The sequence below is a fragment of the Python bivittatus genome, unplaced genomic scaffold, assembly GCF_059951505.1.
Source record: "Python bivittatus isolate LINGU-HERP-01145 unplaced genomic scaffold, Pbiv_v1 ctg000030_np1212, whole genome shotgun sequence".
Classification (NCBI taxonomy): Eukaryota; Metazoa; Chordata; class Lepidosauria; order Squamata; family Pythonidae; genus Python; species Python bivittatus.
The window spans coordinates 3,493,533-3,512,145 of NW_028277031.1; the positions used below are offsets into that span (position 1 = coordinate 3,493,533).

At 43.7% G+C, this 18,613-nt stretch overlaps 1 protein-coding gene across 1 annotated transcript in view; it reads right to left on the reverse strand.

Moving 5' to 3' along the window:
- Positions 1 to 18,613, reverse strand: part of LOC103056519 (lipase maturation factor 1-like) — a 116,453-nt gene that overhangs the window by 8,996 nt on the left and 88,844 nt on the right. Inside the window, exons 4-5 of the mRNA XM_088152774.1 lie at positions 5,794 to 5,977; positions 2,994 to 3,147 (exon numbers count right to left, since the gene is read on the reverse strand). Of these exons, the coding sequence (XP_088008900.1) occupies positions 2,994 to 3,147; positions 5,794 to 5,977 (338 nt within the window). The remainder of the gene's footprint in view (positions 1 to 2,993; positions 3,148 to 5,793; positions 5,978 to 18,613) is intronic.

An 18,613-nucleotide genomic window follows, 5' to 3' on the forward strand; every position in this document is an offset into this window, starting at 1 on the left:
CAGGTTGGTCCAGCAGGGCCCTGATCATTTCTGTATCAAGATTGAACAGCTGGGGCAGCAACAAAACATTAGGATCGAACCCCCTGTTTAAAAAAGCGATCAGCGAAGAAGTGCAATAATGGCAATTGATGTGTTTTCATAGCCAGCTGACAAGGCACAGTACTCAATTGACCCTAAAAATGGATAAAAAGCTTTTAATCTGTATAAGTTAAAACAAATCCCCAAATTTTCAGAAGGAAACAGTAAAAAGTACAAATGTTTTTAGAGCCATGCAAAGCCTCACCCAAGATCACCAAATTTTGGGACAGAACCCACCTGCCTTCCTTTGACTTAATTTGTCAATAATATTTGGGCTTACCATTATCACCACCTCTACATTTCTCTTTTGTACTCAAATGGGAATAAAGCAAACTCATTTTAATACTTCTCAAACTGTGAGACCACCGTTTCTAGTCAGTCCTTTTTTGGGTATACCTCCAGCATACATATATATATTAAAGAAGATTACAATCACTGAAGTGCAGGAATTGTAAGCAATTGCTTGAGCAAAGAATGTTCTATAAGGATCATTCTGTTACGAGCAGCAAGAAAAAAAAATAGATGCTCTGCCTTTTGGACCTTCTAAAACGGGTGCTAAAAACTGTAGGAAGGCTGTTAAAAAGATCAGACAGGATTATAAATCATCACGGATATCCTGCACGAGACTTTTGCTGCAAGGGCCAAAGTAAAAACTATAGAACAACTGTCTGCCAAAAATGCTTGAAGCATTGTTGGCTATGTCAAAGGATTCTGATGGACAAAGGAAGAGATAGATATAGGTAATATTTGATTGATTGTTTTATGTGATCCCTTTCTAGCAGGAATTCAAGATTGCAAGCATGGCACTCCACCCTTTGATTTTCCCCACAACAATAACTCTGTGAAGGCATCTGGTCTGAGAGAGCAGGATGGCCCCAAGTCACCTGAGGAGCTTCCATGGCTGAGGATGGAGTTAAACTGGACTTCTCAGTCTTAGACTCTTAACCACTATACCACACAGGCTCTCCTAGACGTTAGAATGTGAGAATCATAGTGTTATAATCATAATATGCCTAATGTCATCATAATAATATTCATTCTAGGGATAGAACCACTAAGCTCAGATTTTCAGATGCTGGGGCAGGGTGCAGGGAGGCTTGTGACTGGCCACTGTTGAATCCAGATCCAGACTGGATTTGAGCTGTGATTTTTCAAGCACAACAGAGAGTTGTGCAGACAGAGTTGTGAGGGTAAGTAAAGGGGTGCCCATGATGCAGGAGTATTTTGCATCCTTCCTTTACAGAAAGCCAAAAATGACTTTTCTTTTTTTGTTTAGAGGGAAACTGATGAAAGGGTTGCCAGAGGAGAGCTATAAACTTTGATGAATGATGAGAAGAAGTGCAGCCTCCTCCCCTTAACACTAGAACTTGGGGTCCTCAATTAAAATCCAGTGGTATTAAATTTTCAAGAGATACTTGAAAATGTCACAAAGCGTATGATGGGGACAGCCACCACAAACATGTAGGTTCAGGAATCATTAGCCACCTGATAGCATGGTAGCAAAACAGAACTTCCACGTCAAGAGCAATGTAATTCAACACGCTTGGGCAAATTACAAGGTAGCCATTTCCATGCAGCCAGATAGATCATGGTGGGAAAGAGACTCAGTTAGCTCAATCTTCCCCATTGCAATGCTGGCTTGGGATTTTGAGAGCTCTAGCCACAACTCATCTGGAAGGCTTTATGTTCAGATGGCTAGACGAGTTGGATGTTTGGCCTGATCCAATCAATCCATTACGGTTCTTCTCTGCCAAATATTTTACCTGAAGAACACCAGCTTGGGATGGCAAGTTTCTTCCTCTGCTATATAATCTACTTCAGGGGTGTCTGATATATACCCCACCCCAGGGATTTGCTGGTCTATTCACATTCTCCAGGAAAACTCCCTGTAGCATCATGAAGTGGCCCGCTGCCTAACAGACGGTAAATCTGGAATGCCAAATTACTAATAAAAAGTATGTTCCTCCTTCAAAAAACATCAGCCTTCACATTATCACAGATTCCTTATGAGCTGCAATTCTTCTCTCTGCTGAAGCAGAAACGCTGCCTGGAGTAATGGGGAGAGAGCAGAAATAACCACACCAAAAAACGTGCTTCCGTTGCTGCAGAACAACCAATACGATCGAGAAGGGTGGAAAAGCTGTGGAAGAAGCCAGCTTCTGCAGCGCTGAAACTGGAATGGGAGCAGAAACTGGCTTGAGTGGGAGCAAAGGGTCCCCACTGCCAGTTTGCATGGACTGTTGAGGCATGTGTCAAAACAACAATTCAGATTTTCCACATTTCTTTTTAGCTACAAGGAGGGACAAAAAGCTTTCAGGACCATACCGTTTAGCCTGTTTTCCCACTGCTGCCAGCCTCAATTACTTTACCGTTCCTGGATTCCAGCTCTCCCCACACTGACTGGGTTTCTGCAGCCAATGTTCACCTGCGTACATTACTTTGTGGCCCTGAGGCCTAGAACCTTGTCTTTTGCTTTGCTTTGAAGCTGAGGTTCACCAGGTCCATCCTCCAAACACCATGATTCTATTTCTGCCTTGCACTTAAAAGAGTTGCAAGCATCTGATATGCAGGTGATGGCTCTTCAAAGCTGGTTCTTTTATCTCTGAAATACATCCTACCGTAGGACCAGCCCAGAGCAGATTAATCCGAAAGGCACATGCAACAGATAATAATTAATTCAGAGTGCAAATGAGGGAGGATGTTCTTCTGCAGAAACAACTCTACACAGAATGGGAAGTGCTTCCTCCAATGCACTTCCTGGAATGTTCATGTGATCAGAGATGTTCTCCTGACCTGAAAAGGCCCTTAAATGCATTTTTGGTACCGCTTTTCCCCCTTGCAAAGTGCAGTGGCACTGCTCAAAGAGAGGCCAAGAACACCCAGGGCAGATGCTCTTCAGATCCTGAGAGTCTTACCTTCCAAATGCTCCATATGTGTTGACGATCCTGAGGGGGTTGTAGGAGGTATTCATGATTTGCTGGGCGCTAAACAGATTGAGAACCACTGGAACGCTGAGGAAGATGATCAGCGCCCCCAAGGATACATTCACAGCTTTGCGGACGTAGCTGCCTGCGGAAAAGACAAGATGCCCGTTTGGAAGGCTGGTCAGCCTGCTTCTTTACTGGCTAGATGTAAGGAGGATAACACAATGCAGCAGGGCAGTAGACTCAAGTGACCCATAGCCACCCAGCGAACTTCCACGGCCGAGGAACTTTTGAACCAGTTCTAATATCGATGTAATGACTTAAAACATCTTGCTGGCTGGGGATAATGGGAATTGTACTCCATTAAATACCAATCACCCAGTTGGGGAAAACAGACCTTTATCTAATACAGAAAGTCAATGATTTCCCAACAACTAACTGGGAATTTCTGGCAAACTATAGAAAGGTCTGTTTGTTGGTGGAGAAAAAGTCCAAAATCCACGTAAATAGCAATATGTATTAGGCTGCTCCAAAGCTAAAGCTTATTATCAATATTGCCACCATCTGATTAGCTTAATATTGCTCCAGTAAGGATTCAGGATGATGATAATGATGCTGAGGTTGGTGATGATGACGATTTGCTTATGAACATCATGCTCCCCTTTCCTATTCCTATAGGAAAAACCCAGGGGCCCTGTGTCCTTCCAGATGCAAGGCAAGGTATGTGGCCAGGCAGAGAGACAGATAGAGGCAGTCTGGTCTAGTGGCTGAAGGTTCTGGGCTTGGAGTGGAGAGACCCAGGTTCCAGTTCCCCATCAGCCATGGAAGCTTCCTTTTGTGTGCATTAGGAATGAGACACCCTTTGAAAAGGGGGCAGGTCTCAGATCATGCCATCCTGGCCACCTTGATTGTTTTTACCCCCTTGTGGATACCCCTGTTATTGGGTCTAAATGCACCCCATTTCCATTCCAGCTTTACTGAAACATGGCTTCTCCTATTACACATGCAAGCTTGAAATAGTCAAAAGAATATTGAAGAGCCATATAAATGAGTGTTTGAGTTCAGCAAACCCACCACACTCGGTTATTTCTAATCTGCATTCACACGTTAAATGTGGTTAATATTAACCATGGCTAGTTTTTGTGTGTCTCAATGTATTGGGTGGACCCCATCTCTCTGGTTAGTTTATGAGTCAGTCCAGAAACTCCAATAACCAGGCTGGGCAGAGTGTGTGTGTGATTGCAGCCAATGCAAATGAAATGAATCTGGCTAGAAGTAGACTAAAACGATGTTTCTCATCTCTTCTTTCTCCCCTTGCATAAAAACTTAGCGTTCTTCTTTGCAGGGACCTTGTTTTTTAATCTATTTTCAGCCAGTTCTATCTATCTTAGAAATGTCTTGGCAAAACAGATCGGCATGAATAAAATGTACCAAGCCCGGATGAAGTCAGTGGCTCTCCGTATCTCACGAGGCTGCAGAGAATAGAAGCAATTTCACTCAGAGAGCACAAAGCCATTCCATAAAGAAGCTTCAGATACGAATGTCTTCGAATGCCAGTGTAAAATCTTCCCATACAAACACAACAAAACCAGAAGATACACATCAGTGATACAATCCTTGGCAAAGACGTTCAGCTGGTGACTCCCAGGACACTTCCACACAATTTTTTTAGCAAGTGTACAGAAGTGGCCGCTGCCAGTCTAACCTAATACCCTCTTGTGCCCTGGCATTTAGACAAAAATAATGGCTGACAGGACTCATTCTTCTGCCATCTCTGCAGAGAGCAGCTTAACCTCTCTATTGCCCTGATAAATTGTTCAGCCTGAGAGTGTTTGGGGAGAAGCGTTAGATTCAGAAGGGAAGTCTAGAACCCAGGATCATCTGAGAAAGCCAGGCAGGATTTGCCAAGTTGCAAAAGAAACCAGGAGAGGGAAGAATTGGGTTATTCTAAAAACTTTGTAGACATGAAGGTTACCCAAACCCACTTGGTGTTTCCTGGCTTCTACGTCGCAGAAAATATCCTCCGCTTTCCAGGCATCTGGGTGGCCAATCTTCGCACGCTCTGCATATACTGGGACTAGAATTCCCAGAAATTCCCATTAGCCTGGTGGCTGGAAAGTCTGGAAGTGATGGTCTAGCACAGAAGGGAGGCAGAGCCTGCTTACCTCCAAACAAGACAAAGCTATCGGACTGGGTTTCTCTTCTCGGGGATCCATGGGTGGGTGGGTGCGGGGGGGAAGATCCAAGGCATTCTGACCAGCAGGGGCTGGAGATTTACAGCATGCCAGCTTTTCTCTTTCTTTCTTTCTTTCTTTCTTTCTTTCTTTCTTTCTTTCTTTCTTTCTTTCTTTCTTTCTTTCTTTCTTTCTTTCTTTCTTTCTCTCTCTCTCTCTCTCTCTCTCTCTCTCTCTCTCTCTCAAATAAAAATTAAATGTTTAAAGGACTAAGAAGAAAAGTCACTTCTGACATGAGATTGATTGCTGGTGCCTTCATGGACACCCCTATCTTGGATAGGTTGTTTCCTGACTTCCCAGTCTAGTCTAGTAGGATATGCTGATGGTCTCCTATCTAACCCTCCTTCAGTTGATCAGTTAAAGGGTTGTAAAATATTAAAACAGGAGGAACTTAACGGGCATCACGTTGCCCTCTGTTTTAAATAAATTAAGTTTCAAGGCCTTGACACTGCAGAGGAAAACCTTGTAATCGTGTGCATGAATTTCCCTGAGTGATAATCAAAAATATGCATAGAAGGGACTCAGGTGTTGCTTTGACCCCAGAAGAATAAAGGTACCGTATTGCAAAGGGCCAACTTTTCCCGCTGCCTCTTCAGCTTGTATCTTCAGGACGTGGGTCTTCAGAGATCCTTGGCTGGAGCCAAAGAAGATTCCCAAAGAGGCATCATCGAAACATGCTATGCTAGGCACGATGGTTAACCAGTTTAGGAAGCTCAGGTTCCCACTTATGATAAGCAGTACCTAAGAGGAAGGAAGGAAAAGAATGAAAATGAATTGAAAGTTACTTTTTCCTCCCCATTAAGTTCATTACAGAACTTAACAAATGAACAACAGTCACAAAGTTTAGCTTGCAGTGAGCAAAATGATCTGCAACTGGAGGTTTGAGAAGGCAGCGATCTGTAAGAGGATAAACCAAAATATTACATTAGGGTTGAGGATCCTGTGCTGACCAGGTTAATGGAATAAACTATTGAAGTAAGCCATCCGTGAGAATGTTATGTAAACACAATCCCGTTGTTCTATAGAATTATGTCACAAGAGGGGGGTGGGCAACTCAGAGCCTCCAGATAACTTCTACCTATTCTCATTTTTGCAGCCTCCCTGACTGAGTCTCTGAAAATCGGGGGCCAATTTTGCCCCCGAGTTGGGAAAGTGCCTAGGGAGGTGACCTGTGGTTGGTTCCAAGCTGTGGTGTCAGTTTTTTGAGGGTAGTGCCTCCAGCCTTAAAAGCGGTGGTGGTACTCCCCCACTTGAAGAGACCATCCTTGGATTCAATGGTTTTAGATAACTACTGCTCTGTGTCCCACCTTCCCATTTTAGGGAAGGTTGTTGAGAAGGTGGTTGGACTGCACTTGCCGAGAACCCTGGAGGAAGTGGATTATCTAGACTGTCTCAGTCAGGTTTCAGGCTAGGATTCAACACTGAGACCGCTTTGGTCATGCCTGCTGATGACCTCTGGTGGAGCTGGTAGTACATTCATCCTTGTGCTCCTTGATGTCTCAGCAGCTTTCAATAGTGTCAACCATGGTATCCTTCAGGACCAGCTCCAGCTGATGTTGCTTGTGGGGGAGAAGTTGCTCACTAGGCCCCTCCTTTGTGGGGTGCCATAGGGCCTGATTCTCTCTCCCCTCTTTTTAACATCTACATGAAACCACTAAGTGAGGACATCCACCAGTTTGGGGTTCAGTATCATCAATATGCTGATGTTACCAAATTATATCTTTTGACCTAAGGCTAGCCAAGTGAGGCTCTCAAAGTCCTGTCCCAGTGCCTGGAGAATGTGAGGCCAGGATAGGGAGGAACTGTCTCCAAACTCAATCCTACCAAGAACGAATGGCTGTGGGTATTAGGGCCATCTGGTTCTTGGGATATTGCTTCTTTGACTTTGGATATTCCATCTTTGACTTTGGCTGTACTTCCCCATTCAAGGATAGTGCACAATCTGGGGGTCTTCATGGACTCACAGCTCCTGCTTGATGAGAAGCTTTGCACAGCTTTATCTGGGGTGCCAGATGTGCCCTTTCCTGGATAGGGAGGCTCTTCATAACATCACTCATTCCCTAGTCACCTCGTGGATTAACTATTGCAAAGGGCTTTATGTGGGGCTGTCCTTGAAGACCACCCAAAAACTTCAACTGGTCTAGAATTCAGTGGCATGGGCAATTACGGGCATGCTTCAGTATGCCCATATGACACCTCTTCTCCACAAGCTGCACTGGTTGCTAGTTTGCCTCTGGGTGCAATTCAAGGTGCTGGTTATGACCTATACATCTCTACACCGAATAGGGCCAGCTTATTTGAGGGACCGCCTATTTCCTGTAGCGTCTGCTTGGCCAATTCAAGCTGTCAGGGTTGGCACGCTTCAGGTTCCTCCGATCAAACCATGCCATCTTTCAGGGCTCAGGAAGTGCAGCTTCTCTGTCGCATTGTCTGCCCTCTGGAATGAGGCTCCCTCTGAGATGCAGACGGGTCCCACCCTGATGGCTTTCTGGAGGGCCACAAAGACCTGGATGCTCTCCCAGGCCTTGAGCTGGGGGGGCTGCAGCCCTCTGCCTGAGGCTGGATGTCGCTGGGCAGGCTGTCTGCTGCATTCACCATCTTGCTTTTTCCCTTCTTTTCTCGTTTGGTTTTTGTAGCATGTTTGCTCCTATTATATGGTTCTTATTCTGTTTATTGTACTGTGGGCGACTCTGGGATCGGGTGGTGCCAGATCGAATCAAAGCATAAATAAACAAACAAACAAATAAAATTACCCCTGTTCAACATTTGCAATTTTTCACAGATTTTTGTGCAAAATAAGAACCAAGCTAACGTTTTAAGACTCTGAGGCTCAATGGGCAGTTTTGCTCAGTTCCCACTCCTACTGCAAAGAAAAGGAAAAGGAAAAGGAAAAGGAAAAGGAAAAGGAAAAGGAAAAGGAAAAGGAAAAGGAAAAGGAAAAGGAAAAGGAAAGGAAAGGAAAGGAAAGGAAAGGAAAGGAAAGGAAAGGAAAGGAAAGGAAAGGAAAGGAAAGGAAAGGAAAGGAAAGGAAAAAGAAAAGAAAGAAGGAAGGAAGGAAGGAAGGAAGGAAGGAAGGAAGGAAGGAAGGAAGGAAGGAAGGAAGGAAGGAAGGAAGGAAGGAAGGAAACGAACAGAACAGAACAGAACAGAACAGAACAGAACAGAAAAGGGGTCAATTTTTTTTTTAACCTGTTTCTAATTCTAGCTAATGAAAGAAAATGGAGTCCATTTCACGCTGGAAAAGCACAGGAGTCAGTGAGTCAGTCCTCCGCCAAGGAAGACGGATGTCTGAAGTCGCCCTTCCTGGGTTTTGTCCTAGAGGGAACCTCCTGCAAGCCTTGAACCCAGGGGCCCTCTCTGGGCTCTGTGCGGTTGCAAAAGGGCAGCCCGCTGTCAGAGGAGCCCACGCTCCCCAAGTTTCCAGGGCTCACCAGCTGCGTTTCCAAGTCCAGGTCTAGGAGCCCTTTGGGGTCATTTAAGCACAGGACAAAAAATGCAATGGATATTCTTCCAGAAAAGTCTGGGCAGTTCAAACAGATGTTCATACCGTTCCTTGACCACATTCTTACTAAATGTTAAATTGATAAGCACACCACTTTCTAAAGTTCCTTAATTAGCTACTTTGCTAAGAAAGCCTGCTTCTCTGAACTCATTTCATTTCCACAAAACCACCTTCACTATGCAACCCCGAGGCAACGTGAAGAAAACAATTCTCTGGTAGCCGCTCTGACACAGGATCACGTCACTGCTTTTAAACCTAGCAGCTGGGTGGTCTGCTGCCCCCACTTTGGGGTAATGATGCACCTCCCCTTCTAACCTGGAAGCCAGAAACACAAGAGTCTTATTTTATCAGCTGTCAAAAAAATGGAAAATAATTTTAAAATGGCAGGGCTCAGAAGTAATTACAGATCTAATTTGACACGTGGGTGGACTTATGGACCTGGGAAACACATGTTGTTTAGCCCGATGCAGGCACGTCTTTCAAGCAGCTACCGAAGGAGTAGGAGATGTTGGGAAAAGAGACAAGAGTGGTTTGTAACAAAAATGCGCAGCACGGAAAACATCCATGCAATTTCTGTACCTGCAACTTGGCTGGAGAGGTTTGAAAGCTATCTACGTCCACTCTGGTTACGGCACAGCTCTGGCCTTGTATGTATATGAAAATGAGCTTAAGCTAGGTTTGGTAAGCTATATTTTCTGGGTTAAATACTTATGGGGAAACAAAATAAATAGATTAAGTCCCCATGGAAGTCATCATGGGAAACACTTCAATAGTTTTTTCAGTTTTTCTCTTCCTCTCCTTGCTGAGGGAATCCTGCCCTCAGGAAAGGATAAGGGTTCCTTCCCGTGGAGAAACGCAGAGAGACCATCTGTCCAGTTTCTCTCCCCACAGATTTGATGGAGGGTTTCAAAAGGCGATCTGTGCCCAGCTTTGGCATCTATGAGCAGAGAATTCTCTTTCATGCCCTTCTGCAGAGGGGGCAAAGTTGAGAGGCAGACCTGGACATGCGATTTCACCTCTCCCCAAGATGGGTGCCGAGAAAACTCAACAGGTGTGATCTTAACAGGTACAGAGGCTTATTAACAGTAGCCACCTTCCAAAGTTTGGAACTCAGCGGAGTCTTGAGCTGTGGGAAGATCCTTCGTGAGTTTTCTTACATGATCAGCTAAGCAGTAACTTTTTGGAACAGCCAACATTCTTGGCAGGAAGAAGTGTTTGCTTTCTTTCCTTATAACCACTCTCTTTGGGGGGCACAGGCTAGTGACTGGCTGATTACTTTTTGGTTTCTAGTCCCCACCTCTTCCTTTCTTTCTGACCCTTTTCCCTTGGACCTGTCATGGGGTCCGGCTAATGCAACGTCTGGAACCTTTTTAGCCATTGGACCCAAGTTGGTTTGTAAAATAGCTGCAGTGGTGGCAAAATAAGTCAGATGGGGCTGCCAAAAAGAGACCTCAAGGACACCATGATGAGGACGTCTTTGCTGGTAGACAGAAATTCTTTATTGTGGTCACTGACCACAACAAACAAAATAAAACAACAAAGCATATACAGTCGACAACAGATGACACACACTGACATTAGCTCATTAGCCTTTGCTGATTTTCACAAACTACAGTTCATGGCTGATAAATCCTCGGTAAGCACAGCTGGCTTGGTGAGAAGTTAAAGATGGCAAATTTGGAAGTGCAAGTCAGTGTTCTTGAGACAAGGTCATAATTCACACAATCAGTATAACTTGGGTTGAGCACTTTTCTCTCCCACCTACTGTCAAGGGTCAGTTAGTGCCTAACTGGGTGGATTCTTCCAAAGGGGAGAACAGGAAGGCATGGAGTGTAACAAGCATTTATTACTAATGGACCCTTATGGGGGCTGCAGAAGTCTCCTCTCCTGAGAGAATGGTGTTGCAAGAACACGAAAAGTTTATAATCTTATATAAGTTCTTGGTCTAAATACTGAAATACTCTTCCTGTTAAATCAGAAGTTTTCAGCTACCTTGTAGCTACTGTTTCTTGGAATGCAATAAAACCATGTTCACATTTGTCCCTGGGGGGAGGCCAAGATATGCCGCACTTCTGAAAAAAGGGGACAAGTACGGACTGCGGTCTTTTATCTCCAAAGCAAGGTTTCTGTCCAGAACAGGTGATAAATATCAATCCCAACACTTCTTTCTAGCCATTTAAGCCTGGTATCTGCTCCCTGAAGCTCCTTGGGCAATACAAAAAAAAAAAAAAAAAAGGAAAAAAAAGATGTTTCTGGAACACCTTTGAAAGGTGGTCACTGGTCCTTGACCAAGTTTTCCTTGAGGTCACTTTGGTGTTTCCCTACAATGCAATGCAATTTTTCTCAACCTAAAGGTCTTGCACTTCTATAACATTCCCACTCAAGGATATACTAGCTGGGGAAGATAGGGTTTGAGGTTCTCAGCATATGGAGGGCAACACGATGAAGGAGGCTGAGGAAATGGTGCTTTAGCTGGGAGGAGCAAATGAGGAATTCAATATAGCAATAACTGGATATTTGGTACATCCATGGAGCTCTCTATCCATGTCTCTCCAAGTTGAAGGACTCCGCCAGACTGGCCATCTCTGAATCCTACTTGACCTTGATCTTCCCCACCATCACGCTCTGGATTCCTCAATAAATACTTATTCATAAAAGGATTTTTTTCATTAAGACATAGTATTAATCATTATAATAAGTAAGAACTATTTGGTTACAAAACTAAGAAAGTCTAATAAGCTTGGCACCAAAGGGAGGAACTGTGCTTTTTAAAAATCTAATAATTACAGTTTTATGGATTCTGACTATGGATTATGGAATGTGCCGTGAAATATTATTGATACATGACCCTCGTTGGATTAATTTAGAAAATAAAAAGTCATGTCCCTGCTCCTTATGCCCTCAAACCATGATTCCTTAGGTGACTCTCACCTTGCCCAGGCAGGCAAGTCCCTGATACCAGAAAATGGGCAGATAACCTCCTCCCAATACGTTTTACAGAGCCAGTCAAAGTCCAGTAAAATTACAGGTTGTTACAAGGATATGTTAAGAATGAGATGTTCACACTCATTCCCAGACACTTGACATTCAAAACCCCAAAGCTGTTCCCCATAAAGTCTGGGGACAGCTCTTGCCTAAGGGAGCTAAATGACCACCCCACCAGCCTAGGTCCCTTTCGGTTTCTAGGATTCATTGATTTTGTTGCATTCTGTTTTGCACTGGTCAGATCCCACATCCAGAACATCTCCATGATTCAGACAAACCAGTGAGGATGATTGGGGGCTGGAAACCGGTGGTGAGAAGCTTGAGAGGACCAAGCAATGACACGGTAGCAGTTCGTAAGGTCTTGAAGAAGGCAACAACTTGACCTTACAAAGCTTATGAGGTGCAGGGTAACAATCCTACAGGAAGGCAGATTATGGTTGAATGTTAGGAAAAACTTCTCAGCAATAACAGCAGTTCAACAGGGGAACAAATTTTCCAGGGAAGCAGTGGGCTCCTTATCGCTGGATATATGGAAGCGGAAGCTATGGCCATCTCCGAAGGATGCTTTTCATGTGAATTCCTGCATGAAGCAGGGATTTGTCCTCAAGGCCTCCTTTCAGGGGCTGGATTCATATAATAAAGCCAACCCACTGACTGAATTAAACCATCTTTTGGGTCTGCACACTGCACTGAACCATAACCTCACCAGGTTAGGGGGTTCATACAACCCATTTAACCATGCGTATTAATGGAAAAAACCCTAACCAAGTTTAAAACTTGTTACGCTTAGCATGCCCACTTAGTTTGCAACTGATGTGGTTAAGCATCTTGCGTGAACACAGGCACTGATGATGCATTGCTTGCTCCATATCGACAGCTAAGCATTTCACCAGTTTCCAAGGTGTAACCATATCTATTACAGCAACACCAACCAAGAGTCTAAAGGCAATTGAAGAATGAGCAGATCTTGAGTTAATTTGTACAGATGCTTGAAGTATTATTCTGAGCAAGCTATATCAACGCATTCAAGTTTGACTGAAGGTAGGGGTGGGGGGTGAGCTGGCAGAAAATAAAAAAGATATGTGGAAATGATAATTACCTGTTGATAATGCCTATTCACACTCATGGATGTGGGGTGAGCTCCTTGCAATGAATAGTATTCCATGCATTTTACAGGCTATAATCCGCACGAGCTTAATCCAGAATAAATTTACTAACCTTTAAGGTGCTCAAGGGACTGTTTTTTTCCAGGTGATCCTGCGTTCTGAAAACTGTTTTTCAACATGGGACATATTTTTCTTTTAAAAAGATGTCATTGTCCTTTCTGCATTATTATGACAATGGAAACAAACCTGAGGATATCACTGGGCCTCCAAAAAAAAGGGTATCCATGGGGAACAGGGGGTGTCAGCAAAGACAAAGCGGGTGGGTGCGCCTCTCAATTGAAGCCCCACCCCTTTTTTATGGGCCTCACAAAGGGGGTGAGGCTTTGACCAGGCCATTGTGACCCCCATTTGTACTTTTTTGGCTCCCCCTATGGAAGCAAGCCCCTGCCTGCCTTCCAAGCACTGGGCCAAGTCCTTGCCTGGGAATGAAATGGAAGGGCCCTATTAGAAGGACCAGTTCCTGCGAGGGGGCTTAAAATCTCTCCCTTGCCCCAGATGGTATTTTAAATGCTAAGACAGGAAAGAGTGCGCAAGAGAAGCAGAATAATTCTTCAAAACCCCGGCCCTGTTGGTGCTTGGGTGGCACAAAGAATGGTGGCAGAGTTTCAAAAAGTAATTTAAACCGGTGACTTTCTGGCTGCAGAAAGTTTGGGGAGGGGACCTATTCCCAAACAAGTAAAAGCACATTCTCTCTCTCTCTCTCTCTCTCTCTCATCTCCTTACCAAGAGATGTGAAGCCTATTGTTACACTGTCAAGTCAGTTCTAGAAATTTATAGAAAGGAAGAAAATTGAGAGAGGTTGCTATCCTTATAGAGACAGAGGAGAAGAAAAAGAATTAGGAGGAGGAGGAGGAGGAGGAGGAGGAGGAGGAGGAGGAGGAGGAGGAGGAGGAGGAAGAAATGTATTGCCCTATCAAAGGCAAAGCCCCTAACCCAAATTCAGCACTTTACTCATCAAATTTCCATCTTTGGCTGTCTTCATCCACACCTGTTGGCTTCCCTTCCTCTGGCCTGTGCTAACATACTGGTGTGTTCTTACAGAGCGAGCCCCAAAGGTGTCCAAATGTAAAGGGAGGCTACTCAGAGAAAGCACACAGCTCTTTGGAAAGGAGAAAGTTCCAGCTGTCACTCAGAGAAAATTCTCTGAGGATTTCGTGGCTCAGACAAAGTTTTCCTTCTTGGGAAACCACAGGAATTGGGCGCAGGACATTGGCATCGGTTTTTCTGGAGGGACTGTATTTTCCTACTTGGAACAAACATTACTTGGACAATTGAAAACAAGGAGAAAAATCCAGTGACTTTGGGAAGTTAAAGCATGTCTACAAAGTTAGCTCTCATCTTTCTCTAAGGCTCTGGTATCTTTGAATGCTGGTTGAAAATATTTTAAAACCATTATTACATTTTAAAATGCATTTTCAACTTTTATTCAAAATGTGATGCACACAAATTAAATGTTGCCAACATAGAAACACAACATTGCAATGTGAGTTGGCAAAACTTTCCACCTGGTCTCATACCTTCTGAAATTTCAGTTAACTCACAAGCTTTCTACATTTTTCACTCAAATCACACAAGATTTCAGGTTGAATTGTCACGAGGTTCAGCAGTTTTGCAAGATTTTGACTTTTCTTTCTTTATTAAACACAATGGCTGGGTTTTGCAGGTCACCTGGAATGGAGAACTTGGTAGCTAAAAGTGTTGCATTTCCAATCCTTGCTACAAGGAAACGGAAAGCTTAAACACAATAGCAGAAATTAAAGCAAAGTGGGACTATACTTTAATAAGCCTTGGCCAGATATGGAAATTTTCCTGGGACTGAAGAACCACGGTTGATGTATTTTCAGAAGATGAGAGCCAGGACGGTGCTGTGGTGAAAGTGCTGGGCTGGGGCCAGGAGACACAGGTCCTAGTCCCTGCCCGGCCACAGAAGCTCCCTGGGAGACACTGGGCCATTCATCCTCTCCCAGCCCAAGGGCCAGTGTGGTGTAGGAGTGACTATGCTGGACTAGGAGCAGGCAGACCCAGGTTCTGGTCATCTCTTAGGCATGGAAGCCAGCTGGACCTTGGGCCAGACATTTCCTCTCAGCCCAAATCAGTGTCTGACACATCAGTTGACTGAAAGAAAACAAAACTTCTCATCACATCATGCACTGATAGTTTAACCCTAAGAACTAGGCAAGTGCAGTACAAAAACAAGTTGATGCTGCAAGCCTGCAGGACAAATGCTAGGAAACAACCACAACGTTGTATCTTCAGGAGACATCCTTTCCAGCAACCGTGGGACGTTGGGCTGAATGAGCTGGGGGCAGGGGCAATATCTGAATTGGGGCAGTTCTTAATTGATCTTGTCTCTCCTTCCTCTATCCTAGCTCTCTGTCGTTTCATCTTTTTACTCCAGGAATCTCACTAAATTCAGGCTGGACATCTGTATACAGTATGTGTCTTCTCCAGGCAGAAGCTACCCGTGCTCCACAATCCACAAAGGGCCAGGAGAGGATGCTATGAGTACTCACCCTAGAGAGATCAGAGGGGAAGGAACCTAGAAAGTGGCATTCTCGGGGCAGTCCCCTTGCTGTGGAAGAACTAACCCTCTGAGGTTAACCTAGCCCCTCACCCTTTGATTCTTTAGGAAGAAGGTGAAGACCCTTCTCTCCCATGGATCTTTTGGGGAGTGAGTTCAGAAGACAGCATCAGATTTTTTTATTTTAAAAGCTTTTCATGGATATGTTTAATAGACTACAGTAAGTGGCCTAGAATCCCTTGACTGGGCAGGATGCAAAGAATTGTACGTAAGTGAAAATTCTGTCACACGCATGTGTTCAAGAAAAGAACACAGGAGAGAGCCATGCAGATAAGAAGTCCAGCCATGCAAATGGGAACAGCTCAGATCCAAGGGCTGGACCTCCTCAAAGCAAGGAATGTGTTTATCCCCTGTGTTAATCACATGCTTCTAATTGCAACCATTGGGCTTACCCATGTAGTAAATATTTTTTCCTGTTCTCAGGAGAATGTTGACCATCTCCCCATCTCTACTAGACTGTGAAATTCTGCCTGCCTGTCAGGGTTCTGACACTACAGTCAATGGGACCTGTATTCCTGCTCACAGATGAGGGGCCTCTACAGAAGGAGGTAAAAAAATATGGCAGCCATGCCCGTGGGGTTGAAACCCTGCCCCCTTTTTTATGTGTGTCAGAACACACATTAAAAAAGGGGCAGAATTTCAACTGTGTGAATCATGGCCTCCAACTTGACTTTTTGACTCCCCCTGTGGATGTCCCACTCACCTCAGTCTTATGAGTTTGGACAAGTACCCAGCAGAATGAGCTTCATGGCTGAGTCAGGTCTTTAGAAGGAACCTTTCATGCACAAGGCTCTGCAGTTGGGCAGGAGTTTTGCAAATGCTTCTCAGTCAGCATATCCCCAGCACAGGAGACACTAACAAACAATTTCTGTTGTGAGTTATCCACTTCACAACCACAGGAATTGCTAGAAAGACTCCACGTTCAGAGAACCTGAGGTTGGACAAGACCAGAGAAAAGGAGGCCACCAGCTCCATAGACCATGGGTTCCAATGTTTAAACTGTTCTTACTGCTAGCAAACATTCCCTACCATCAACCCAAATTTGCCTTCCTATAATTGGACCATTGCTTCACTTCCTGGACTCCGGGATGTTAGAGGCCATACCATGACTTTGTCCAAGGGAACATTTCATGTACTTAAAAATTATTTATTTCCTCCCACTTTTCTCTTCTCAAAGTTAAACATTCCGAGTTCCCTCAATTCAGTTAGATAATATTTATTCCTCCCTCTATAATATCTCACCCATTTTCAACAGCAGGCATCAAACTGAATAACCCTTTCTTAACTCTAGGACTGAGCAGATAACCTGGACTACAAGTTCTGTTATTCTCTGTTCACATGGTCTCCTCTAGCCTGATGTCTGTAAAGCTAGAATGCTATGTAAGTAAACCACAGAACATTTGTGGAGAAATGCTAATGGGAATTCCTTCAATTTTATCAAGTTTTTTTTCTGTTCTCAAAATTTGATAAATACACTAATCTGAATTGTTTCTTTTGAAAGACGTCTTAAGAGGAGATCAGGTTAATATATTTACCAAATTTTCAAATTTTTCAACAAGGAGTTTCATTCTTTCATTTGTCGATTGGGAAAAGAGTCCTGTTGGGGGCTAGATGTCAGAATCTTGCCGATTTTTACTTGCTGGAACTCCAACATTCCCCATCTGATGAAAATAATCTCTAAAAAAAATAAATAAATAATCCTTTCCAAACCCTCTTTTTATTTTTTAAAACAAAATATGCTACCCCACCCATTTTGTGACACTAAGCAGCTTGCAAACCTCTAACATTCAGTTCCAACATCAGTGTAACCATGAAAACCAGCAGCATAAAATTTCATATCTGTGTAAGAAGATATGTTTTAAACCTCCTTAAATTGTAGCAAAAAGGGGACCATCAGTGGGGGGAGACAGTTGGCAGTCCTGCAATTAAAGTTTGGGAAATTCAGAGCGTTCTTCAACTGGCACTCATGCATATTTGCTCTGTGTGACTCTCCCTTCCAAGAGCACCAACCTGCTCTGAAAATCATTCATCTTTCTCAAGATATGAGGCGGAAATAAATAATAGATTAGTTGCAATGGCATTGGGTGTGTGTGTGTGTGTGTGTGTGTCAAAACCAGCAACATGGTGGTCATAACCTCATGATCCCCCTGCCTCTTTTGTACATGTATCAACATTGCACACATGTACAAAGTGAATTGATTTTGATTGTGATGCCCCAACTATTTTGACATACACACATCCCTCCCTATGGACACCACTGGATGGAAATTACATTTCTCAGATGATATTAAAATCAGCATGCAAGAACTGCATTTACAGCCTGATTGTCCACATATTCACTGAAAAACAAGTGGGACTTGCTCATAATTTGCTAAATTATGAGCAAGTCCCACTTGTTTTTCAGTGAATATGTGGACAATCAGGCTGTAAATAACTGCATAACTACAAACTTAGTGCCTATCTGAGGCAAAGATCAGCCAATATCTGGGCCAAAGGTTGGGGAAGCAATTTTGCTTGGATGGAACTGAAATGATTAGTTTTTAATCAGAGACAGAACAGATTATGGAAAAATGGGACGATCTGGAGGTCATCCTAGACCACAAATGGTGCTTTTCCAAGTTCTTTGGTATCACCAATAATACAACAAAGCCATCATCCAAGCAGTTCTCCGTTCCAGAAATGGAGGGCTATTTATAGAGTTGCCATCTAAATTTCACTCCAGGCATGAGTTGCTGAGAATTTAAGAAGTTCTGCCAAGGAGAAATGTAGAAGGGAATTTGAGGGAAGTTCAAAGATCTATGGTTGAATGAACTGATGATAGATTCACACAAGATGCTAAACCGAAAAACCATGTTAACAAAATCCAACTGCTATATTCACAGAACATGTTGTGTCCAACCATATAAACCACATGATGGTTCACATAATAACCCAGTTCACCCAACATGCTAACACAATGGTTAAGTTCCCACAATGCACTGAACCACAGAACAGCCAACCCCATTTTGGGGGTGAACCCAGCTTAACTGCTGTACATCCTCATGAAACTAAAAACTTTCAAACCTTCTACGGCTGGGTTTTTAACTATGTGCTTAACCAGGTCAGTTTTCTCAAGACATGCCACACACAGGGTTCATTTTAAA